The sequence below is a fragment of the Vombatus ursinus genome, unplaced genomic scaffold (assembly GCF_900497805.2).
Source record: "Vombatus ursinus unplaced genomic scaffold, bare-nosed wombat genome assembly UNPS02005659.1, whole genome shotgun sequence".
NCBI classification, from domain to species: Eukaryota; Metazoa; Chordata; class Mammalia; order Diprotodontia; family Vombatidae; genus Vombatus; species Vombatus ursinus.
In genome coordinates this window covers 909,025-934,510 of record NW_020945437.1, presented here as the reverse complement: position 1 = coordinate 934,510, position 25,486 = coordinate 909,025, and the positions used below count along the sequence as shown (strand labels likewise).

The 25,486-nt window shown below is 35.9% G+C and overlaps 1 protein-coding gene across 4 annotated transcripts in view; it reads left to right on the top strand.

Moving 5' to 3' along the window:
- FNDC3A (fibronectin type III domain containing 3A) overlaps positions 1-25,486 on the top strand; it is a 203,532-nt gene that overhangs the window by 120,674 nt on the left and 57,372 nt on the right. For all 4 annotated transcript variants that reach the window (XM_027848140.1, XM_027848141.1, XM_027848144.1 and 1 more), the window contains 4 exons: positions 8,318-8,394; positions 18,490-18,727; positions 20,250-20,516; positions 23,682-23,740. In XM_027848140.1, the coding sequence (XP_027703941.1) occupies positions 8,318-8,394; positions 18,490-18,727; positions 20,250-20,516; positions 23,682-23,740 (641 nt within the window). The remainder of the gene's footprint in view (positions 1-8,317; positions 8,395-18,489; positions 18,728-20,249; positions 20,517-23,681; positions 23,741-25,486) is intronic.

Here is a 25,486-nt window from a genome sequence, read left to right as displayed (position 1 = left end):
CCTTTCTTTGTATACCCACTGCTTAGGAGAGTGCCTAGCATATAGTATGTGCTTAATAAGTAAGTGCTTACTAGCTGACTGGTTCCGTACCTTACCTTATACAAACATATCTAGATATCTTCCATCCTTAAAAAACTTCAGTTGAACTTTGCTTTGTCCTCAAACCATCTTCTTATATCTCTTCTCTCTTTTGTGATACTTTTTAAAAAGCCTCACCTGCTTATGATCAATGTCTCACTTCTCACCCCCTTCTCATCTTTATTTCTTATCCTACTACTAGACCAAAACTGTTCCTCCCCATTGAAAACTAACCTACTTGCCTGTCTTCCTTACATTTCATTCAATTTTTCCTTTCATTGTCTCTACCTAAGCTGAGTGTTCTTCCTCCTCATCTCTGCCTCTTGGAATCCCCAATTCCATTCAAGGCTTAAGTCAAAAGCCACCTTCCACTTAAGACCTTTCCTAATTCCTGCCATTTCTTAACACTCACACCCAATTTTTAGTAACTTGATCTGTGTGTAGATTATTCGCCATGATAAACTGTAAGTTCCTTGAGAGGAGCATCTAGCACAGTACCTAATACATAGTAGATACTTACAAGGCTTTTTTAAATGAATGTAATAGTTTGGGAGAAAATTTTAGTGTAAACTTAGAGAATTATGGTATGGTAGAGGAGTGTTTGGAGTTAGAGGAGCCTAGATGCCTGACAGATACCCCAGTAAAGCTCTGACATCCAGTAATGAAGAAACCCAAAGGGAAACAGTAACACTTCCAGCTCTGGGCTGCAGAAAAATACTAGCAGAATCCTGTGTAAGCTATGAGTCAAGCCAGAGTTAGATGGAAGGAAAAGCACACAAGCAGACAGTTCTCACAGCAGGAGATGAGACAAGACCAGCAGCTGAACCCCAGGTGCTAAGGAGACAGAACAAAATCAGTACTTGGCTCCTGGTCTGTCTTTTTGCACAAGACAAGGCCAAACACACACCTTGGCAGCCCAGCCTGAACTATGACAGGAGACAAAACCAAACCAATGCTTGGACTGGCCCAGTGCACGAGTAACCCATGCCCAAGTTACAGAGGAGCCACAAGCAGGAGAGAGGGTAAGAGTAGCATTTCAGAGGTAAAGTACCTCATGTCTTACAAGGAGACCTATTACTAGCACAATCAGTCACATTTGGTCAGGGCCTGTCAGACTCACAGCAAGGGACAGAGGTAATTCCAGGTTTAGCACTGTATGAGGAGCAGTCAGAAAATGAGCTAAGGCTAAAAGCCTGAATTGAACTATCAGGAAACTCAGCCAACACCCAGGGATTCCTACAGAAGGCAAACTCAAGACTTTTCCACCACAACCAAAATCAAGCAGGGCCTGCCCACACCGTCCAGCAGTATGGAAGGAAGACAGAGTCTGACCTAAACACAAAACTCAATCCAGAGATTTATGCTGAAGGTAAGAGTAAACAGGAGAAAATGCTGAACACAATGAAGAAATACCTTGAATTCACATATACCTAGTAGATAAACCTAGAAAGAATGAGTTAATTCCACAAAAAGTCCTAAGTAGAGCCTTAGTAGAAAGAAACCACATGGGCTATGAGAGTACCTGGAAAAAAAGCAAAAGATACAAAACATAATGTTAAAGGAAATGATAGCTAAGGAAGAAGGAATTGACAAAGAAAAATAACTCCTTAGAACAAATAGTGATAAACCTTACCCAAGAAATGAACTCCCTGAAAATTAGAATGGGGCAAATAGAAAACGATGACTCCTTGAGAAAACAGCAACAATAAAATTTTAAAATTGATGAGTAGGGAGGGGAAGTGGAAGAGAGCAGAAGAAAATGTGAGGTTTCTCCTATTAAAAACAACTGATCTGGAAGACATCAAAGACAATATTAGGACTCCCTGAAAATCTCCCTCCATCCCTCTCCCGTCCCCCAACCACTAAAAGCCTGGATGCCTTATTTCAAGAAATCATAAAAACTACCTAGATCTATTAAAACTAGAGGGCAAAGTGAAAAATTCAGCCACTGAAGTTCCCATCTTTGAAAGCCCAAAATGAGTATGTTCAGTAATGACATAGTTCAAATTCATAATAAAGAAAAAGTACCAAAAGTAGCCAAATAAGAAAAGTTCTAGTTATCGAGGAGCAACAACCAAGATCATACAAAGTTTGACAGCTGCTACTTCTAAGTATTGGAATGCTTTGAATACAACATTCCAAAGGCAAAACTGAAGCCTTACAACCAAGAATAATGTACCTCTCTTAAGCTGAGTATAATCTTATTAGGGGAAAATGAACTTGTAATGAAATGGAGGACTTCCAGATATTCCTGTTGAAAAGGCCAGAAACAAATAGAAGCTGAAATGTGAATACAGGAATCAAGAGAATAATAGAGTGATAAATACATTTGACCAATTGAAAAGAGACTATATCATGATGGAAAATGTGTTCTCAGAACTCTGTTGTCTGAGATCATAGAGAAAATTTCAAAAGGCAGAGGAATTGAGAGTGGTTATGCTTTGTTTAGATGGTCTTTGGAGAAGAAAATAGGAAGGAAAGGAGAATATTCTGGGGAAGAAGGGAAAGGGACTCAACTATCTCACATAATAAGGATTCATAAGATATGAAGGGTATTCAGACATGAAGAAAGAAAGGAAAGAATAGGTATTTGCTGAACCTCACTTTTATCTCAACTAGCCAAAGGAAGAGTGAACAGAGAGAGATTTTGGTGTAGAAAATTCATTAAAATCAATAAGGTAATAGGTAGAAAGAGAAAGATTAAGAGGAGATACAGGATGGGTGACAGAGTAGTCATAAACAAAAACTATAATATCAGAAAGTATAGAGTGAATGTGAGGTTTAAAGGGAAAGAAAAAAAGGTGACTGTGGAAAGGACAAAAGGAAGGAGGAGAAAGGTAATAAAATAGAAACAGACTACTTTGATTATATGTCAGTACTGACAAGTAAACTTCTCTGGCACCACCTTTTTAAAGAGGGAGTTAAGGGTCAAAGAAATGTACAAAAGATCAGAATAGAGGTAAGTACACAATTAACAGTCATCACTGTGGGCATGAGTAGGATGAACTCATTCAAAAAGAAGAATAGATTAGAAAGCAGAATCTAAAATATTATTTTCAAGAAACACGCTTGAAACAATAAAGTTCAGATAGAATTAAAATGAGAACTTCAATGGACACTTTTTCAGACCTAGACAAAACTAACCAAGAGATAAACCGAAAAGAAGTTAAGGTCCTGGATATAACTTTGGAAAAGTTAGCGATAATAGACTGGTGATTATTACATAGGAAAAGAAGGCGCTTACATCTCTCTTAGCTGGGCATACTACCTTTACAAAAATGTACCGTATTTGGGGGCCAAATAAAACCTGACAAATGCAGAAATATTATACACGTCCTTTACTGAACACATTTCAATAAAAATTATATTTAACAAGAGGCCTTTAAAGAAAAAATTGCAATTTAATTGGAGACTAATTTAATCCTAAAGAACTGGTGGGTTTGAAAGAACAAATCATGCTAATATGGAAATATGTTTTGCATGATTGCACATGTATTACCTATGTTAAATTGGTATCAGCTCTAGAAGCAAGGGCAGGATAAGAATTTAGAACTCAGTTTTTTTAAATGAATGTTGAAAATTATTTTTACATGTAATTGGGAAAAATAAAATATTCAAAAAAGAACAAATTGTAAAGTGTTTTGCAAACCTTAAAGCATATGTAAATGCTCAGTATTTGTATTATTATGAAATGTATAAAAGAAAGAACAGATCAGTGAATAATGTCTTGTTTCTAATATGAAAAAGGAAATTTACAGCAAATGGAGAAGAAATGAAGAAAAGTAGAATAAGTTATTTTGCCCAATTATATAACAGGAAAACTTAGACACAGTGGATGAGTATTTACAAAAACATAAAACATGAAGATTAACATAAGAAAGAGAGAATTTAAAATAACCCTAATATTAGAAAAAGAAATTGAATAAGATATAATTCAACTCCCAAAGAAAAAAACTCAAGAACCAGGTAGATTTACAGATGAGTTCTATCAAATATTCAGATCATTCCATCGTTACATAAATTATTGGCAAAAACAGAAAAAGAATCCTTCCAAATTATAATAAAGTTGTGGTTTTAGTATCTAAACCAAGGAAAGAGAAAGAAAACTGTAGACCATTCTCCCTAATGAAGATTGAAGTACAAATATGTTTTAAAGAATTGTGTTTTTTCCCCTCAATTGACAGGAAGGAAAAGGGGAGGGTAGCAACAAAATTCACAAAACAAAACCAAAAAAAGAGAGAGAGAGCACAGAGGAGAATGGCGTAGAGGGAGCAAGAATAAACATGGGCAAACAGGACAGTTTTAAAAGTTATGTTTTGAATCTAAAATATACTTAAAAGGAAAAGCAAGCTGTATGTGATAGTGGTTTATATTTTCATTGACAATCCTCTTCTGTTCAGCTTTTTATTTGGAAATGCTTATTTTATCTGATGTTTAAGTTAATAATAAATAAAAGTTCAAGTAAATTTTAAAGTTGAAAACATTTTACAAATGTTGTTCAAATCAAATTGAAATTTAGGAAACTGAAAAGCTGACTACTGAAAAGGTGACTAATTTATTTCTTGAAAGAATCCAGGAGATTGTACCATTTGTTATCCAGTCATTCAGTCATGTCCAACTCTTTATGACCCCATGAACCATAGTACACCAGGCCCTTCTGTCCTCAACTGTCTCTCAAAAGCTGTCCAGCTTCATATTTGTTGTTTCCGTATCTGTGCATCCTCTGCCATCGCCTTTTCCTTTTGCCTACAATCTATCCCAATATCAGGATCTTTTCCAGTGAGTACAAAATATTTAAGCTTCAGTTTCAGTATTTGAGTTTGCAGTAAATAGCCTAAATTAATTTCTTTAAATATTGATTGATTTAACCTCCTTGCCCTCCAGAGGACTCCCAGAAGTCTTCTGTTGGACTACAGTTCTAAACCATTGATTCTACACTGTTCAGCTTTCCTTGTAGTCCACCTCTCATAGCCATACATTGCTACGGGAAAAACCATAGCTTTGATTATACAGACTTTTGGTGGCAAGGTTCTGCTTTTTAGTATGTTGTCTAGATTTGCCATAGCTTTACTTCCAGGGAGCAAGTGTCTTTCATTTTCATGGTTGCAGTCACCATCTGCAGTGATCTTTTGAGGCCAAGAATATAAAATCTGACACTGCTTTCATTTCTTTTCCCTCTATTTGCCAGGAAGTGATGGAACTAGTTGCCAAGATCTTAGTTGGGTTTTTTTTTTCCTGTTAAGCTGCAAGCTAGCTTTTGCGCTGTCCTCTTTCCCCCTCATTAAGAGGCTTCTTAATTCCTTTTTGCCTTCTGCCATCAGAGTGGTATCATCTATATATCTGAGATTGTTGCTATTTCTCCTGGCAATCTTAATTCCAGTTTTTGATTCATCCAGCCTGGCATTTCTCATAATGTACTGTACTTAAGTTAAATAAGGTGATGACTTAAAACCAGTCGGTTGTTCCATGTTCAGTTCTAACTTTTGCTTCTTGGCCCACATACAGGTTCCCTAGGAGAAAAATAATGTGATCTGGTACTCCCATCTCTTTGAGGACTTGCCACGTTTTGTGGTGATCTACACAGTCAAAGACTTTAGTGCAGTTGATGAAACAGAAGTAGATGTTTTTCTGGAAGTCCCTTGCTTTCTCTGTAATCCAGCAAATGTTGCCAATTTGGTCTGTAGTCCCTGTGCCTCTTTGAAAACCAGCATGCTTCTGACAATTCTTGATTCCCATATTGCTGAAGCCTTCCTTGCAGAAGCTTAACCATGACCTTGCTGGCATGTGAAATGAGCACAGTTGTTTAATTTGAACATTCGTTGGCATTGCCTTCTTTAGGATTGGGATGTAAACTGATCTTTTCCAATCCAGTGACCACTGTTGTTTTTCCAAATTTGCTGGAGTATTGAGTGCAGCACTTTAACAGCATCATCTTATAGGATTTTAAACAGATCAACTGGAATTCCATCATCTCCACTAACCTTGCTGTTAACAATGCTTCCTAAGGCCCAATTGACTTCATTCTTCAGGATGTATGGCTCTAGATCAGTAATCTCATCATTATGGTTATCAGTGATGTTAATTATTTCTTGTATAGTCCTTTTGTATATTCTGGCTACCTCTTCTTAATCTCATCTGCTTCTGTTAAGTCAGTTTTGTCTTGCCCATTTTTGCATGAAACATTCTCTTGATAGCTCTAATTTTCTTGAAGAAATCTTTTGACTTTCCCATTATATTGTTTTCATCTGTTTCTTTGCATTGGTTATTTAAGAAAATCTTATCCTTGCTATTCCCTGGAATTCTGCATTCAGTTAGTTATATCTTTCTCTTTATCTTTCACCACTCTCTTTCCTTCTTTCCTTACTATTTGTAAAATCTCATCAGATAGCCATTTTGCTTTCTTGCTCTTCTTTTTCTTTGGAATGTTATTTTGTTGCTGCCTCCCATACAATATTGCAAACCTCTGTCCATAGTTCTTCAGGCACTCTACCAGATCTAACCCATGAATCTATCACTTCTACTTCATATTCATAAGGAGTGATACGTAGGTCATACTAGTGTAGTCTGATGGTTTTCACTGCTTTCTTCAATTTAAGTCTGAATTTTGCAATAAAAAGTTCACGATCTAAGCTAGTCAGCTCCAGGTCTTGTTTTAACTGACTGTATAGAGAGCTTCTCCCACCTTTGACTGCAAAGTATATTTTCAGTCTGATTTCTATTTTGACCATCTGTTGATATCCATGTTTAGAGTCACCTTTTCAGTTGTACCATTTGCTATGACCAGCGAGTTATCTTGATAAAACCCTATTAGTCTCTGTCCTGCTTCCTTTTGTACTCCAAGGTCAAACTTGTCTATTACTCCAATTATCTTTTGATTTCCTACTTTAACATTCCAATCCCCTATGATAAATATGACCTCTTTTTTGGTATTATTTCTGGAAGATGTTGTAGGTCTTCCATAGAATTGGTCAACTTTGACTTCTTTGGCATTGATGGTTGGAGCACAGACTTGTATTATTGTGATGCTGAATGGTTTGCCTTGGGTTTGAACAGAAATCATTGTCATTTTTGAGAATATACTCTAGTACTGCTTTTCTCATCCTTTTATTGACTGTGAGGTCTACTCCATTTCTTCCAAATGACTCTTACCCACAGTAGTATATGTAGTGATCACCTGAATTAAATTCACCCATTCCTATCCTTTTACATTCCTATGCAATGTTGCACAGTTCCAGGTTCCATGCAGTATTGATCTTTACAGCATAGGTTCCATCTGCAGCTGAGCTTCCTTTTGACTTTGGCCTAGCTGCTTCATTAGTACTGGAGCTACTTGTAGTTGTTGTCCACTCTTCCCCAGAAGTGTACTGGATACCTTCTGACCTGAAGAGCTTATCTTCTGATGTCATCTCTTTTATCATTTTAGTATGTTGTCCATGGGGTTTTCTTGGCAAAGGTAATGGAGTGGTTTGCCATTTCCTTCTCTAGTGGATCACCTTTTGTCAGAACTCTGCACTATGACCTGTCCATCTTGGGTAACCCTGCCCAGCATAGCTCATAGTTTCATTGAGCTATGCAAGGCCCTCCCTCATGACAAAGCAATGATCCAAGATGGGGATTGTACCAGAGGTAATATATTTAAGAAGTATGTCAGAAAATATAAATCACTGTAAAATTGTCAAGTAAAATAAGAAGATTATTTGGCTCGATTATTTTTCTTTAGTAGAAGTCTAGGTAAGACTTGGTATAAAAAAAGCTTGAGCAGAAAAATACAGCCATTAAGCTATCTCTTCTACGAAAAGGCCACCCAGATCTTACAGAAAGGAATTCCTGTGTACAGACCTTATCACTACTTCTGTCTGGGCCTGACATACATGAAAAAGGTTTCAAAATGATTTAATGTTCTATAGATTAAACCAATCCTGCTACTTTTTTGTGTTTCATTCTGCTTCCATTTTTTGCTGATTTATTTTTTGTCATCTAACTCATTTTATATACCACATCTATTCTGTATGGATAGTTAAGGTAAAGCTTCCTCCCTAGAAAGGGGAGTCACTGTGTAATCACTTTCCAGAGTTACTTCTGTAATGAAGTTATGCATAAGAATTATTTGAATCCCTGGTTAGATATTTTCTTGCATATTTTGGTATACCTAGTATTAATTAAGAATGTACTTGAAGCTATTTTAAGACAATTTGTTTAAAAATATTATGTTGAAATACTATTTTTGTAACCCATATAGGTCCTGCTCAGGTTCCAATGATGTCCCCAAATGGTTCAGTGCCTCCTATTTATGTGCCTCCTGGATATGCCCCACAGGTAGGAACATTATATTTCTATACATACATACACACACGTGCACGTGCATGATAGTCATGAAAAAAACTTTTGCTTTAACTTCGGAACTATTGAAAAATATGTTAGTGTACTAAATCATGCCAACTATTACCTGGATGACATTGGGAAAGTCACTTTCTGTCCCTGGACCTCATTTTGGTCCACTTAACCTCTAAAGTTCCTTCCAATTCCAAATCTGTAGTTTTATAATATTTGTTAATATATAGTTGCTAGAACTTTAGATCCCATTCATTCATTTAATAAACATTATTTTAATAAAATTGTTATCCCATTGTCCCCAATTGTTGTTATAAATGTACCTGTTTTTAAATGTTTTTCCACTCTGAAAACATGACTCGTTTGATTTTAAAGTTTAGGCAGAATATAAATGTGAATGTTGGTTTTCAAAGTGTGTTATCATCCTTAATAATAATTGAGCAAACTGTTCCTCCAATGTTCATTTGTTTTCCAGTCTTTTCCTTCTAGACAGTTCAATTACTAAACCATACAGGAAAGAAGAATCTTTAGCTTTTCTCAGACCATTTCAGAGTTTTTTCATGCTGGATGGTTTTTGCTTTTATTTATTTAATGTATTGTAGGTAAAACTCAATACTCTTTAAATGTTCACTTATCTAATATGTAATATATTATTTTTAAAACATTAAGATTTTTTCATAAATTAGCCTGTTTTGTTATGAAACAGCTAACATGTGGTTACCAAGAATAATCATGTTCTTCTGAAACTCTGAAATCGTATTAGTACTATTATTTTTTTTGATTCCTTGTTATGGTAGATAACTGATTTGTTCTCCTTCCCCACTAATAAGTTTTTATTTATTTTAAAGTAGCGTGGAGTTTCTCTAGTGAGGCAAACTCATTTATTTGGGAAGAAATGTAATTTTGATTATTAATATTTGGTTATTAATTAGTTATTTACTTAATTGATCTTAAGTTGTGTTTATAAAAGACAATTCATGCATGTTCAACATTTGTGTTTCTGAACATAAGAATCTATATTTTGAAGATTGCCCCCAAATTATTAGTAGCAAGAGAAATGCAAATAGTTTCGCTTTGTTCATAGTAAACTGGCATATGTTACAAAAGATAGAAATAGTCAGTTCACTGTTCTAGTGCAGCTGCACGAAGACAGGTACGCTATTTTGGTGGAGCTCTTAATTGGTCCAGCTATTCTGGAAAACAATTTGGAATTATGTAAGAATAATCATTAAATCATTTGTATTCTTTGCCCCAGAGACCCCACTGCTGGACATATATCCCAAAAAGGACAAAGAGACGAAACAGTTCTCATATATACCAAAAATTTTTGTATTTTTGTAGTAGCAAAAAAATTAAAAATAGATGCCCTTTGATTGGCTGAACAAGTTGTGCTATATAAATGTAATGAAATATTATTGCCCTATGAGGAATTCAGAAAATTGAGATAGATAAGCTTGTGTGAACTGGTGAGAAGTAAATAATAATGAGAGAAGTAAAAAGAACCAAGAAAACTATATTCACAATATTTATAATTTTGTAAACAAAAAGAATACTAAAATGAATTCTGTGTAATTGTAATAACCAGTCTTGGCACCCCAAAGAAGAGAAGGGATAAAGGCACCCTCCTCCTTTCTCTGGAGAAGTGGTAGGACCATGGATGTACAACATTGCACAGTGTCCATTGGTTTTCGTGGCAGTACATCTGGAAATGTCTGTGAGGCAAATATAAAAGACAGCAATAAAACATTAATTAAAAATAAGATAATAAAATGAAATTATTATGTAAAAATTTGTACTTTTATTTCAAAGACCTCAAAAGTGTATGGAAAGATCATCTCAGAAGGGACCTCTGAATCTAGTTCAAACCTATACAAAAAACTGACAAATAGTAAGTTGTCCAGCTTGACTCTGAAAGGAGGAAGAAATATAGAGGGTAACTAACAGTTTGAAGGAATGGTAAGGTTAAATTGAGGGGCATATTTTTGTTGTTTTTTTTTCCAAGATGAGAGGGATTTGAATGTATTGGTAGGTAATAAGGAGAGATTGAAAGTTGGTGAGAGTAGGCATGATTTAAAGAGACGAGCCTCTAGTTTTCAGATGAAGAAATCAAAGCTGTCTATAGTCATATGAAAAAATGATTTGGATCACTACTGATTAGAGAAATGCAAATTAAAACAATTCTGAAGTACCACCTCCCACCTATCAGATTGGCTGATGTGACAGAAAAGGAAATGATAAATGTTGGAGGGTATATGGGAAAATCGGGACACTAATGCACTGTTGGTGGAGTTGTGAACTGATCCAACCATTCTAGAGATCAGTTTAGAACTGTGTCCAAAGGATAATCAAACTGTGCATATACTCTTTGATCCAGCAATAGCACTACCAGGCCTATATCCTAAAGAGATAAATAAAGGGAGGGAAAGGACCTACTTATACAACAATATTTATAGCAGCTCTTTTTGTGGGGGCAAAGAATTGGAAATTGAGGGGATGTCCCTCAATCAGGAAATGGCTGAAAAAGTTGTAGCATATGATTGTGATGACATACTATTATGCTATAAGAAATGACAAGCAGGATGCTCTCAGAAAAACCTGGAAAGACTTAATATTTGCAAAGTGAAGTGAGCAGCACCAGGAGAACATTGTACACTGTAACAGCAACATTGTATGATGAAGAACTGAGTGACTTAGCTATTCTCAGCAATAGTGATCCAAGGTAATTCCAAAGGTCTCATGAAGAAAAATGCTATCCATAGCCAGAGAAAGAGCTGATGGGGTCTGAATGCAGATCAAAGCATACTATTTTCACTTTCTTTATGTGTGTGGTTTTTTTTCCCTTTTGGTCTGTGTCTTCTTTCACAACATGACCAATATGGAAATATGTTTTGCGTGATTGTACATGTATAACCTGTATCAGATTACTTACCATCTTAGAAAGGGGGGAGGGAAGGGAGACAGGGAGGAAAATTTGGAACTCAAAAATTTTTAATGAATATTAAAATTTTGTCTTTACACGTAATTAGAAAAAATAAAATAGTGTTTAAAAAATTGTAAAGGAAAAAAAAAAAGAGAGAGAAGCAGGCCTTTAGAAGAAACTGGAAAAAAAAAACAAACAGCATTAAGAGGACCAGTAGAATTGTGGTTGAGAAAGACCCAACGCATTGTCTGAGCCTGGAGCACAATTGAAAATGATTAAGATTCTGTAGTTCTCTCATCCATCCCTTTCTTCTCCACTCACACCACAATGCTAATTCTGGCCCTCATCATCTCTAACCTCAACTGTTACAACAGCCTTCTAATGATCACTCTGCTTCAGGTCGTTCCCTTTTCCAGCTCATCCTCCAGTGTGCTGGAGGGATGCTTCAAAAAAAGCTCACGTTTCCCTGTTGTCTCTAGGATCAAATAAATCTCCTTTATCTTTCCAGACTTAATGCCTGTCACTCCCCATCATTCATTATATGTTATAGCCAAAGAGACCTACTACATTTTTTGCTTTTGAACCTGCCCTTCGTGCTTAAAAAGTACTTCCTTCTCACTTGTACCTTTTGAAATCTGTATTTTCCTGACCCTTGAGTTAGGAGGACCTGAGTTCAAATTTGGCCTCAGACACTTGACGCTAGCTGAGTGACCCTGGGCAAGTCACTTAACTCCATTGCCTAGCCAAAAAAAAAATGTGTTTTCCTTCAAGAAAATAAGCTCAAGAACAGCCTTTTTACATGAAGTCTTTCCTGATCCCCCCAGCTTTTTATTCCCTAAATTGCCATGTTTGTTTACATCTATGTTTCCACCAAGTTGTTTCTCCCAGTAGAAAATAAGTTCTTTAAAGACAGCAACTAGTTAATTTTTATCTGTATATCTCTAACACAGTGTCTGGCCTGGCATATAATAGACACTTAATAATTACTTCTTGACTGATTATTTTTTTTCCTTTGTGTCCTTGCTTTTGAAAGTAAAAGATTTTAGTTAGAGGCAGCACTAGGTGGGATGACTACTGAGGAAAATTGTAAAATTCTGGGGCCATCAAAAGGCAGGTAGTGATTGTCTCGGGAGCTTTGGGATAGTATAAACTTGAGCTTATGGGGAAAAAAGCTTATGTGAAGCCTTTTGTTTTTCTGTCACTGTCATTTGTGGAATTATAACCATCTCCACAACAAAAGGAAAAGTTAGGCACTAAAAGTTAGTGTTCCACCTCTTTTTGGGAAAGAAGCATATTTGTCTCTTTAACTATTCCCCAGGACCATGGTGGTGGTGGTGGTGGTTGTTGTTTTGTTTTTCCAGTTACTCAGAGTTTGGCTTCCTTTTAGTTATCTTTTCATTTAGTAAATTGTCTTTCTGGTTCTGTTTATTTCAGTCTCCCTCCCTTAATTCATAGAAATACTCCCATGTTTCTCTGAATTCCTCATATTCATCATTTTGTACTGTACAGCATGTACTTAGCGCAGTACCTGATACATAGAAAGCGCTTAATAGATGACTGCTCACTACCTTCCCATTAATATCCTACAGTTTTATAGCCATTCCCATATGAATGAGCACCCATTTTGTTTGTATTTCTTTACCACCAGAAAAAGTACCACTATGAATATTTTGATATATATTGGACTCCTCTAATACTCTGAAGAGGCTATAAAGTCTGTCATTTTCTTATCTTAAATCTTGTCTAGCTACTAAACTGGAACTCTTATGAAAGCTGGTCTTAGTGGACTTTGCCTGTAAACACCACTTTAGTAACTCTGTACCCAAATAACCTTTTCTTATGCATATGCTTTGCAGTTTGATCTGATCTCACCTAGTGGGAAGAAGCAACTTTCTATTCCTTGTTCATATTTATATTTCATCTAAGACAAATGAATTCATTGGAAAGAAACTGTATTTTTGTTGTTATATTTCTAATACTGCAGTGCATACCAAAAGCCTTCAGGAAGTTCATGCTTCCTAAACAATTCACCTTAAAATTTACCTTCAAGGTAATCTTGATTGAGTACCATACTATGGCAGAAGCATGGGAAGTAATTTCACAATTATGATTTTTAGCCAAGAAACTTCAGGAGAATATCTTGAAGAAAACATAATTGGTCAAGTACAGCAGCATCAAAAGTATATATACCTAGTGTGCTTTTACCACATTTTCTTTCTATGAACAATTCACATTAAGAAGCATATGTAGTTTTGAGTAGCCAATAACACATAGCCATGTGACAGACATTTTGATCAGAGAGTTAAGTTGGCTCAAAAGAATTGATTACTCTTGCCAGAGAGATGATGAACTTAAAATGCAGAAAGAGACATACCTTTTTGAGCTTATGCCTTATAGAAATTTGTTTTGATGGGCTCTATGTGCTTATTACGAAAGCTTTATTTTTCTTTGTTTTGTCATTATTCATTTGGAAGAGATAGGACAGATTATAAATGCATAAATTAATTTTGGTATTTTTTTAACATAGAAAAAAAATTTTTAAAAGGTCACCATCATATCCCCTGCCTTGCCCCCTTAAAAATTTATTCGCATTGCCTAGGATAGATACCGTATGGCTTCACTTAAATAGATCTGCTCTAAGACAATATATACAGTAAAATAAAAGCATCACAAAAGTACAGCAGAAATATTTCTCAAGTGCATTTTAAGGAATAAAAGACAAAGGTAACTCAGTTATATGGATAGAGAACAGCCATGGAAGTTCTTCTCATTCAAATTGAGCACAGAGAAAGTCATTAAAACTTCTTATAATTGACTTGGAAGGTTTCATGGAGGATTTCAAAATTTCAAAGACTCTGAGTGAGGGAGAGAAGAGAACTCTGAACACTGAAGGGAGAATGCTCCCTTCAGAACTTTGGGTACAGGAAGACTAGACAAAAGAGTATTTAAGCAAATGAGAGGATCAAAGAAGGCAAAAGCAGGAAAAGAATTAGACAGAGATCTTGAATTTGTTCCACAGTGCAGTAGGAAGCTGCTCTAGAAAGGTCAAGTATAAGGGATATAGCAGAAAGTTAAGAGATGGGGGGCAGAGCCAAGATGGCAGAGTGAAAGCAGTGACTGGCTTGAGCTCTCCCCCAAACCCCTCCAAATACCTGTAAAAAAAAATGACTCTAAACAAATTCTAAAGCAGCAGAACCCACAAAAAGATCAGATCCTGGCTGATCAGAGGAGGATTGCAGGGATCTCTTTGCCAGTGCTGAGGCAGGAATCTCTTGCTTTGCCCCTGCTTGGATCTGGGTCACAGTTCTGAGGGGCGGTCTTGGGGCTGGCATGGTGGAGCCCATTGTGGCAGTAGAGAGGAAACACCTCTCCCCCCATATCATACCACCTTGGAAGAACTGAAAATTTACAAGTCCCTAGAAGTATCTCTGAAAACAGCTGTACAAACCCCCGACGCTTGGGACAGTACATTCTCCACATTGGAAGCAGACTCTTGCCTTAACAAAGAGTTTAAAACTCAAGTAATTGGCCAGGATCATGAGCAAGCAATGCATAAAGAGTCAGACTATGTTATCTTACTTTGGTGACAAAGAAGATCAAAACATACAACCAGAAGAAGACAACAAAGTCAAAGCTCCTACATCCAAAGCCTCCAAGAAAAATATGAATCAGTCCCAGGCCTTGGAAGAGCTCAGAAGGGATTTTGAGAAGCAAGTAAGAGAAGTGGAAGAAAAAATGGAAAGAGAAATGAGAGCGATGCAAGAAAATCATGAAAAACAAGTCAACAGCTTGCTAAAGGAGACCCAAAAAAATACTGAAGAAAATAACACCGTAAAAAATAGCCTAACCCAAATGGCAAAAGAGGTCCAAAAAGCCAATGAGGAGAAGAGTGCCCTAAAAAGCAAAATTGGCCAAATGGAAAAGGAAGTCCAAAAGATTACTGAAGAAAATACTACCTTAAAAATGAGAATAGAGCAATTGGAAGCTAGTGACTTTATGAGAAATCAAGACACTTAAAACAAATCCAAAAGAATGAAAAATTAGAAGACAATGTGAAATATCTCATTGGAAAAACCACTGACCTGGAAAATAGATCCAGGAGAGAGAATTTAAAAATTATTGGACTATCTGAAAGCCATGATCAAAAAAAGAGGCTAGACATCATCTTTCAAGAAATTATCCAGGAAAACTGCCCTGAGATTTTAGAACCAGAGGGCAAAATAGAAATTGAAAGAATCCACCCATCACCGCCTGAAAGAGATCCCCAAAGGAAAACTAGGAATATTGTAGCCCAATTCCAGAGTTCCCAGGTCAAAGAGAAAACATTACAAGCAGCCAGAAAGAAACAATTCAAGTATTGTGGAAACACAATCAAGATAACACAAGATTTAGCTGCTTCTACATTAAGGGACCGCAGGGCATGGAATATAATATTCTGGAGGGCATAAGAGATAGGATTACAACCAAGAATCACCTACCCAGCAAAACTGAGTATAATCCTTCAGAGGAAAAAATGGTCATTCAGTGAAATAGAGGACTTTCAAGCATTCTTGATGAAAAGACCAGAGCTCAATAGAAAATCTGACTTTCAAATACAAGACTCAAGTGGAGCATGAAGAGGTAAACAGGAAAGAGAAATCATAAGAGACTTATTAAGGTTGAACTGTTTACATTCCTGCATGGAAAGATGATATTTGTAACTCATGAGACCTTTGTTAATATTAGGGTAGTTGGAGGGAAAAAATTACATGTATGTGTGTATATGTATATATATAGATAGAGGGCACAGGGTGAGTTGAAAATGAAGGGGTCATATCTGGAGAATAAAATTAAGGGGTGAGAGAGGATTTATACTAGGAGAAGGAGAAAGGGAAAGGTAGAACAGGGTAAATTACCTCGCAAAAAAAACAGAAAAGAAAAGGCTCTTACAGTGGAGGGGAAACGGGGGAAAGTATGAGGGAATGAGTGAATCTTATTCTCATAGAATTTGACTTAAGGAGGGAGTAACATACACAGTCAATTGGGTATGGAAATCTGTCTTACCCTACATGAAAATAGGAGGGAAGGGGACAAGAGAGTAGGGGGATGATAGAGAGGAGGGCAGATTGGGAAAGGGGGTAATCAGAAGCAAATACTTCTGAGGAGGGACAGGGTCAAAAGAAAGAATAGAATAAATGGGGGGGGCAAGATAGAATTAAGGGAAATAGAGTTAGTTTTTCACAGCATGTCTACTGTGGAAGTGTTTTGCATAACTGCACATATATAACCTATATTGAGTTGCTTACGTTTTCAATGAGGGTGGGTGGGGAGGGAGGAAGGGAGAAAATTTGGAACCCAAAGTTTTAAAAACACATGTTTAAAAAAATGTATTTTCACATGCAACTGGGAAATAAGAAATACAGGAAATGGGGTACAGAAATCTATCCTGCCCCACAGGAAAACAGAAGGGAAAGGGGATAAGAGAAGGTGGGGAGAGATAGAAGGGAAGGCAGACTAGGGGTATTCAGAATGCATGCCATCTTGGGGTGGGGGAGGGGCGAGATGGGGTGAAAATTTGGAACTCAAAATCTTGTGGAAGTAAATGTTGAAAACTAAAAATAAATAAATTTATTAATAAAAGAAAGTTAAGAGATGGTTTTGACTTTTCCCTCTAAGGTTAGCAGTCCAGGCATACAGTATTGGAGAGAAGAAAAGTAACAAGGAAGAGTTACAGTTTTAGAGAGCTGACCCACAGCTGTATATGAAGTGCATATAAATAAGTATTGCTAATTTATAGTAACGTTCATTTTTCTAGAAGTCATATATCTGTCCAACTTCAACTTTCTGAAACAAGTCAAAAGTTAGGCAAAAAAGTTTACTTATTGTGCCACCTTAGCATCTTACCCAGAGCCTTTGGAGAGAAAAAAGTTAAGTAAACATGTTGATAATTTATTCTTACAGATGCATAAAAGAAATTCTATGTTATCTGGGAATCTAAATTTAAAAATTATGGGTCTCATTTGTAGAATTGCAAACATCAGAATTAGGAGGGACCTTAGAAATCATTTGGTCCTCATTTTCATTTTATATTTGAAGAACTGAAACATAGGGAAATAAGTGACTTGCCCAGAGTTTCATTGCTAGTTAATGACAGCATCAAGGCAAGGTCTTCTGAATTCTAATCCAGTCTTCTAACTATGTACCACAGTTTTACTTACTCCCTCAGGTTCTGGGACTTTGCAAAGTAGTTTAAATGAAGCCACCCAGGATTGATAGTTAAGTGAGCTACGTGCGCAACCCCATCCATCATTTTAGATAGTTTACTCATTTTTCTCCTCATTGGAATAATTTGTTTATGTCATAGAATTTTGATCCTCGATACCATCTTTTACTTTGTGAGCCGATTTTTTTTTAACCTAAAGGTTCTTAGACCATGAGATGTTTTTTATTCTTTTAATAATTTTATGATTTTAAAAAATTATCTTTTCCTAAGCCTGTGACACATGTATGACCCAGTTTCCCAGCTGTTCACAGATGTCCAGTGTCTTTCTATTACCTCTAGCATCAAATAAAAATTGTCATTTAAAACCCTTCATAGTTTGGTTCCAGCCTATCTTTCCAGTCTGATCCTACATTCCACCTTCCAGTCAAGCTGTCCTACTTCCTGTTCCTCACACATGACATTCCATGTCTTGCAGGTCACAACTGGAATGCTCTGCCTGCTCACCACTGCCTCCTATAACCCTTAACTTCCTTTAAAGCTCCTCTTAAGAACCATCTCCTGAATGAAGCCTTTCTGATTCCCTCTCTCCAGCCCCAAACTTTGTTCTCTGTAGACATTTCCTCATACATCTTACTTCTATGTTTATATCTGGTAAACCTAGAAGTTCCTGTACAGGTGGGACTACCTCACTTTTGCCTTTGCATCCTTAGAACCTAGTACTGTGCCTTGCCCTTAATTAATATCTGCTGGTGGATGTGTCTTGAAATCATTACATAGTAGCATATGAAGCAGGTATTTAATAAATTATTTTGATAATACAGTGGACATTTTTCTTTAGTCTTTAGCTCTTCAGAAATTCTTACTTTCTGCCATAATTAACTTTAAAGCACCTGTTCAGGTCTTGAGGAATAAAATTTAACCTAATGCTCATCCCTTTTCTTTTCCTGGGACTTAACAGGTTATTGAAGACAATGGTGTTCGAAGGGTTGTTGTGGTTCCCCAAGCACCAGAGTTTCACCCTGGTGGTCATGCAGTGATACACAGACCTCCCCATCCTCCTCTTCCTGGCTTCATTCCTCTTCCAGCTATGATGCCTCCTCCGCCTCGTCATATATACTCACCAGTAACAGGAACTGGAGATATGGCCACACAGTATATACCACAGTATCATCCTTCACAGGTATATGGAGATCTAGGTAAGTATATACATGAAAGTTAACAAGCTCGTTTCAAAAAACAATCCTCCTATTAAAAAATACCCATGCCATTTCTTTTTTATCTCCAATTGGAAATGATTGTGTTATACATAGAACTACCACATCAATCCATTACCAAGTGTATAGTGAATATATATAAAGCACTTTGTAACCTTGAAAGTGCTGTCAGCTATCATAATTATTTTCATTATTACTAGTACTTTGAACTCAGCAGTGTGAGGATGCTTACAAAAGCATCTTTGTACTCAAGGAAGTATGAAGATAGGACTGACATAGATAAAAGATGAAAACTGATGATGTATATTTTAATTCAAAGGACCTGGGTTCAAATCCCATTTTTGCCACTGCTTGTTTGACCTTAGGCACAGTTTCTGCATGAAAAACTAGAGGGTTAGATTTGAGGACCACTAGATTGGTCATTTCTACTTCATATAAAGAAGTAAAAGTCCTTTATGATGAAATATCCAGTTAATTCTAATTCAACAAAGCACTTAGGCACTGGGGGATTGTACAAGAAAGAAATTGAAATTGTCCCTTTCTTAAAGAGTTTACATTCTACCAAGTTACATTCATATTGTTATACTACAAAGATGAACATATTTCTAGATATCATATTCTTGCATAGTCTTGTTCTTTATCCTAAAAAAATTTCCCTTCAGCCTTACCCCATATCCTCTTGTCTGTCTCCTTTTTACTGCCTGTCTTCTGGAAACAGTAATTAGTACTTACTGTCTCCACTTGCTTTCTAGCTAAAACCTTCTGTCCTTTGAAATATGGCTTTGTACACAGTCACTCTTTTGAAACAGCTGAAGAAAATCCTTCATGATTTTTTTTTATTGCCAAATCCAATGCCTTTTCCAGTCCTTGATTCCTGCATTTTTCATACCAGTGGCCTCCTTTGGGTTCCCTGATGAGCAAGGAATTTCTTATCCTACTGCTCAGATTACTCCTCTGTCTCAAGTGCTGGATCCTTTTCCCTGTGCCAGACCCTAAATACAGGAGCCCCAAAAGACTTTTCTCACTTTGCACTCTCTTCCTACGTACTTTCCCATTTCCTTTATTGCCTCTGTGTAACCATCAAATCAAAATCTCTAACCCTTACCCCCTTCTCATAATTTCAGACCCACTATTTTGTTTGCGAGATATTTTCACCAGGTTGTCCCCCTGTCACTTCACATTTGTCATATCCAAAACTGAACTCTCAGTTCAGAATCCCCTCCCCTGCCCTTTTTCTTGTGATTGAACTGTCGTCTCAGTTATCCAAACTTGAACTTTCAGAATCATCTGTTCCTTTTCTCTTTCTCACCTTCTACAACCAACCATTTGTGAATCCTATTGATTTTATCTTTAAAATTGCTCTTAGAAGTCTTATCTACAATTATGGTTGTGATAATATGATTTTTATTCACATGTCTTTTAGGTATCTAGCACTGACTTGCTTTTTTCATGCTTTCATAAGCATTTTAATGTGATTTAAATTTTTTTTATTTCTTGTTTCTAGATTCACTCTCTCCACATGGTAGATCTAACTTTAGAGATGAACGATCTAGTAAAACTTATGAGCGTTTACAGAAGAAATTAAAAGATCGACAGGGATCACAAAAAGATAAATTGAGTAGCCCACCATCATCACCTCAGAAATGTCCTTCTCCTACAAATGAACATAATGGACTTATAAAAGGACATAATGTGGGTGGCTTAAGCACAGGATCAGCAAAGAATAAAGCAGGAAAAGGAAAAGTCTCACAAATGGATACAGAAATAGAAGGTAATTAAAATATCATTTTCCTATTGCTGTTTGATCTTTTTTCCTATTTCTGACATTTTGTTTAACCTGTTAACTTTTCTCATAGTAAAACCTCATTCTAATAATGTACTTATTTCTACAGTGGCAAAGTAAATTGGCAGATTAAGAACCCAGTACTTCACAACTTTGAAAATGCATAGTTTCATCTTAATTGACCATTGTTTGAGTAGTGAAACTTCACATGGTCTCTCTCAAATGGCCTATTGCCTGTCCAGAAGAAATTTCCAAAATGAAAAAGCAAAAATAAGTCAAAATTCTATATTTTCTGCTTCAAAGTCCTTTCATACCACTGACCTTGATTTCAGTTCTTTTCTTTGTTCTTCCCATAACAATCTTCTGACTACCCTCTTATACCTATTTTCATTCCTTACTTTATACTTTGGGGATAATGTTTTCCTCCAGCTTTATAAAATCTACTTTCCCTCCTTCCTCCTGATTTTTTCCCCCTTAAATTCTCCTTATGTGACCTTTCCCAACCAAGTAGGAGGAAAGTAATGGTTTTCTTTTTCTACTCAGAACTTCTTGTCCTTTTTCAAGGAAATTATGAGCACTAATCCCTGTGTATTGCTGAATATTGTATAAGTAAAGAGTAAATTAAAGCTGTCTATTTATATACACTGTGTACTCAAGGGTTTTGACCCCTTTATTTTAGTTAGCTATTTATAACCTTCTTGGTCTTGAATTATTTCATGATTTGTTATAAAGTTCTTGTTCTAAATATCCTAGATATTCTTCCTCCTGATATCTGCTTTGATTTTTGTTGTTGTTTTTAGACATTTACCAGTGACTTGCAAAATGTAAGAAATTGTGTTTGGTGCAGGAGATACAAAATTGAAATGAGACAGACTTCAATAAATTTAGTTTTAAAATGATAACTGACATTTACATGGAATGACAAACTATTTCCATCTTGAGAGTAAAAGATTTAATTGAGGTTATATTTTGTTGACACAATTCCAAAATTCAAAGCAGAAATTATCCATAAAAGTTATACAAACATAACATATGAGAACTTCTCCAACTCCTTGTTGCCTGTAGAATAAAATATATTCTCTATAACATCTATTTAAAAATCCTCCACAGCCTAATTGTACAAATATCTCCAAGTAATTTTTATATTATTACCTCTTTGCATGCTATTAATTGCAATTGAACTGGAACATAAACTATCCCACAGTCTTATGCTATACTAATGTGTATTTTTTTTTCTTTTCTTTAAATTTATTTTTGGCATCCTTTTTAAATTTTGAGTTCCCAATTCTCTTCCTTCCTCCCATCCCCTTCCATATCCTCTGAGAAGGCAAGCAATGTGATATTAATTATATATGTGAAATCATGCAACATGTATTTCCATATTAGCCATATTTCAAAAAAGAGAAAAATGAAGTGAGAAAATTTTACTTCAGTTTGCCCCCAAAGTTCATCAGTTCTCTCTTTGAAGGTGGATAGCATTTTTTCATCATGAATCCTTTGGAACTATCTTGGATCATTGTATTGATCACAGTAGCCAAGTCTTTCACAGTTGATCATCATTATAATATTGCTGTTACTGTATACAATGATCTCCTGGTTCTTCTCACTTCACTTTGCATTAGTTCATACAGGTCTTGTGCCCCCCCAACCATTTCTTATAGCACAACAATATTTTGCCACAATCATATGCCACAGCTCGTTCAGTCATTCCCCAGTTGTTAAACATTCCCTCGATTCCAGTTCTTTGCCATCACAAAATGAGTTGCTATAAATATTTTTGTACGTACAGGTCATTTTCCTATCTCTTTGGGATACAGATAGTCTGTTTTCAATTGTAACCTGGGACTATGTCAGTTTTATCTTACTCAGCACCCAGAAGAGCATCATAGGAATGTTTAGGCAAATAATTCTGTTTGACCATGATAATTTAGAAATAGAAACTAGTGCCTTTTTTATAAATTTTTTAAAAATTTGTTTTAAATGCTAGTATAAGACAGTAACGGTAAAGAACATTGATATCCCTTAACTTGATCATTATATAATATAGCATTTTCTTAACTCATTTTATCCTTAAATGAGTTTGGATAAATCGATACTTCATTTTCTAATTTGTATTTTATTAGCAAATAGCTCAACTAAGTAATTTGGAACAAGGAAAGGGAAATAAAAATAAACTTCAGGAAAATTGTTAAAATATAGTTTCTCTTATCTTTCCCACCTCTCTAGTCCCATGTGATAGCTTAAATTTGATTTTATCTTTTTCTACCATGAAATTCCAATCCTATCACATGAATGACCATAAGCATTCTATGGCTTTAAACCCTCATAATTTTTCTCTTCATCAGTTCCAGCCTTACTAGTTTAGTAGTCTTCTGGGAAATTGTAAGAGTCACTAAGTGGTCCACTGCTTCAGTTTCCAGATATATTGGTGGAGGCTCTTAATTCTAGTGAAGTGAAGTGCACTTATCTTTATAGAAAGATCTGGTTAAAGCTCACCATGGCCACAGAACTTGAATCAAGGTCTTCCTGACTTTGAGTAAGCCCTTCTCCATCCACCACCTCAGAGCTGTAAGTAACTAAAATCAAATCCTGCCTGTAACATATACTGGCTGTGTAACCCCTAGACAACTCAAAAGAGATCTGAGCAGCTCTCTGAGACTCGTAAGCTTCAGAGAAGGTGATGGCCTGCATTGGTAGAGAAGGGATATACAATACTAATGAAGTCATAAATCCAGTCACTGGCCCTATGATTAAAACATGTCATGCAACAGGCTCCCTACTAGCTTCTCAAATTAGAAACTTCAATTTCACAAGTACAGTCTTCCTTAGGCCATGGTATATATGTAACATTTCACTTGTCTAATTTGATTGCCAACATTTTCACTTTTTATTTTTAAGAAATAATTTTTACTTTTTGGTCATAAAAAGTGAATGATTTTGAAGTTTTCAGTTTTATTTACTGCTTCAGAAATAACATTGAAAGAAATATTTAAGCCAAAGCAAAAGAATACTGGCAGCAAGCTGTTAAGTGGAAATTCAGGAGAAATAACTTGAATTTATAAATTTTGGGTATTAGTTGTAGTATAAAAAAGTCACATTTGTATTTGTGCAGTTTCTTTAAAATATTTTTAAATTTTTTTTACTTTTTTAAAGAAAAGGATGAAGAAACAAAAGTACTTGAAGCCCTTCTTTCTAGCATTACCAAACCGGTGGTGAGTACCTGAGATACATTCTTCATTTTTGAAGATTTTGCCTTTTGGTATATACAAACTGGTAATAATTGTTATACGTGGAATATATGCAGATTTATGGGGTTTCTTTTCAGATATTATTTTTAAAATAGCTATTAAAGATGTGTTAGTCTGTAAATAGTACTATTAAAGAAATTCAGAAACTGTTAGTTTAGAATTAATTCTAGACTGATTAAAATATAAACATTACAATTATATATTAACAAGTATTAGTAAACATTTATTAAGTATCTACTACATGCTAGACACTGTGCCAAGCCTTGAGGATACAAAGAAAGACAAAGGACAATCCCTGACCTTGAGGAGCTCACAATCTAGTGAGAGAGAGAGAGCTTGTAAACAAATAAACATACCAGCAAGCTCTATACTCTAGTGGCTCTCTATCATACCCAGGATCAAATATAAATATTCTGATATTCAAAGTTCTTTATAAACTAGCCCCCGTCCCCAGGATGAATTGGAGAAAATTTCTGAGGAAAGACACTAACCTTAAGGAGGAGTGGGAAAGGTTTCTTGAATAAGGAAAGATTTTCGTTTGAGACTTGAAGGAAGCCAAGAGGCAAAGATTAGGAGAGGAGAGCATTCTAGGCATGGGGGACAGCCAGAAATGGAGGATGTTGTGTGAGGAACATTCAGGAGGCCAGTCACTGGATCAAAGAGAACCGGCTTGGGGTTTGGGAGGACTTGAGAAAGTGGAAGGAGGTGTAGGGTAGGGAAAGGGGACTAGTTTATGATGAGCTTTGAATGGCAGATTATTTCATATTTGATCCTGGAAGTGATATGGTTGGAAACCACTGGAATTTATTGAGTAGGGAGGTGATATGGTTTTGGAAAATCACTTTGGCATCTGAATGGAGGATGGACTGGAGGAGGTCGACAGGCTTGTGGCTGGCAGACCCACACCAGCAGGCTGTTGAAATAATCTAAATGTGAGGAAGACGGCCTATGCCAGAAGAGAGAATAGGGTTCTAAAAACAGTAAGTGGTATCCAATTTTGTCCTGCAAGTCATATTTTCTGGAGTCTAGGTAAACAAACATGAACAAAGCTTTAGAAAAAGAACATTTGTCACTTCACTAATAAATATGTGAATGAAGCATTTTAAGGAAGTTTTCATGTGTATTTAAGTGGTAGCTTTCAGACATTTAATGGATGCTGTATCTTTAATAGATATAGCTGCTCTGACCATTAAAGTTCAGTTTGGTAAATTTTTCTTGGAAATACGAAGTACTTTTAAAATTTTCTTACAGATATAAAATGTAAAAAGTTTACAAAGTAATCTCATTAATGCTCACCAAAATAAAGCTCTCAGACCCACAGACAAATGAGAAAAATGTCTTCTGGTTTACACTAAACCAGAATTCACATGATTAAAAAATGTTATGCACACTTAAGTCCAACCCCCTTTACTTTGTGCCAAAAACAAATAAGAAAAGTCTCTTACTAAAAAAATCATTTTGAGAGCATTAGAAGTGAGTGAAAATGAAAAGAGTATAAAGAGAAAAAATTCCTATATGGAATAGGCTATGTGTAGTGGAACAAGGTTATTTCTTAGACTCTAGGACCTAGAGGCTCCCTAGTTCTGTTATAATGACCAGTTTGCCTTCCATTATGCTTGGTTTTAAGAAGCCTAAAAAAGCTCAGTGCTCCTGCCCACTAAGCCAGAACGACCCTGCTTTTCTTCCAGTGTCTCCAGCAGCAGGGTTTGA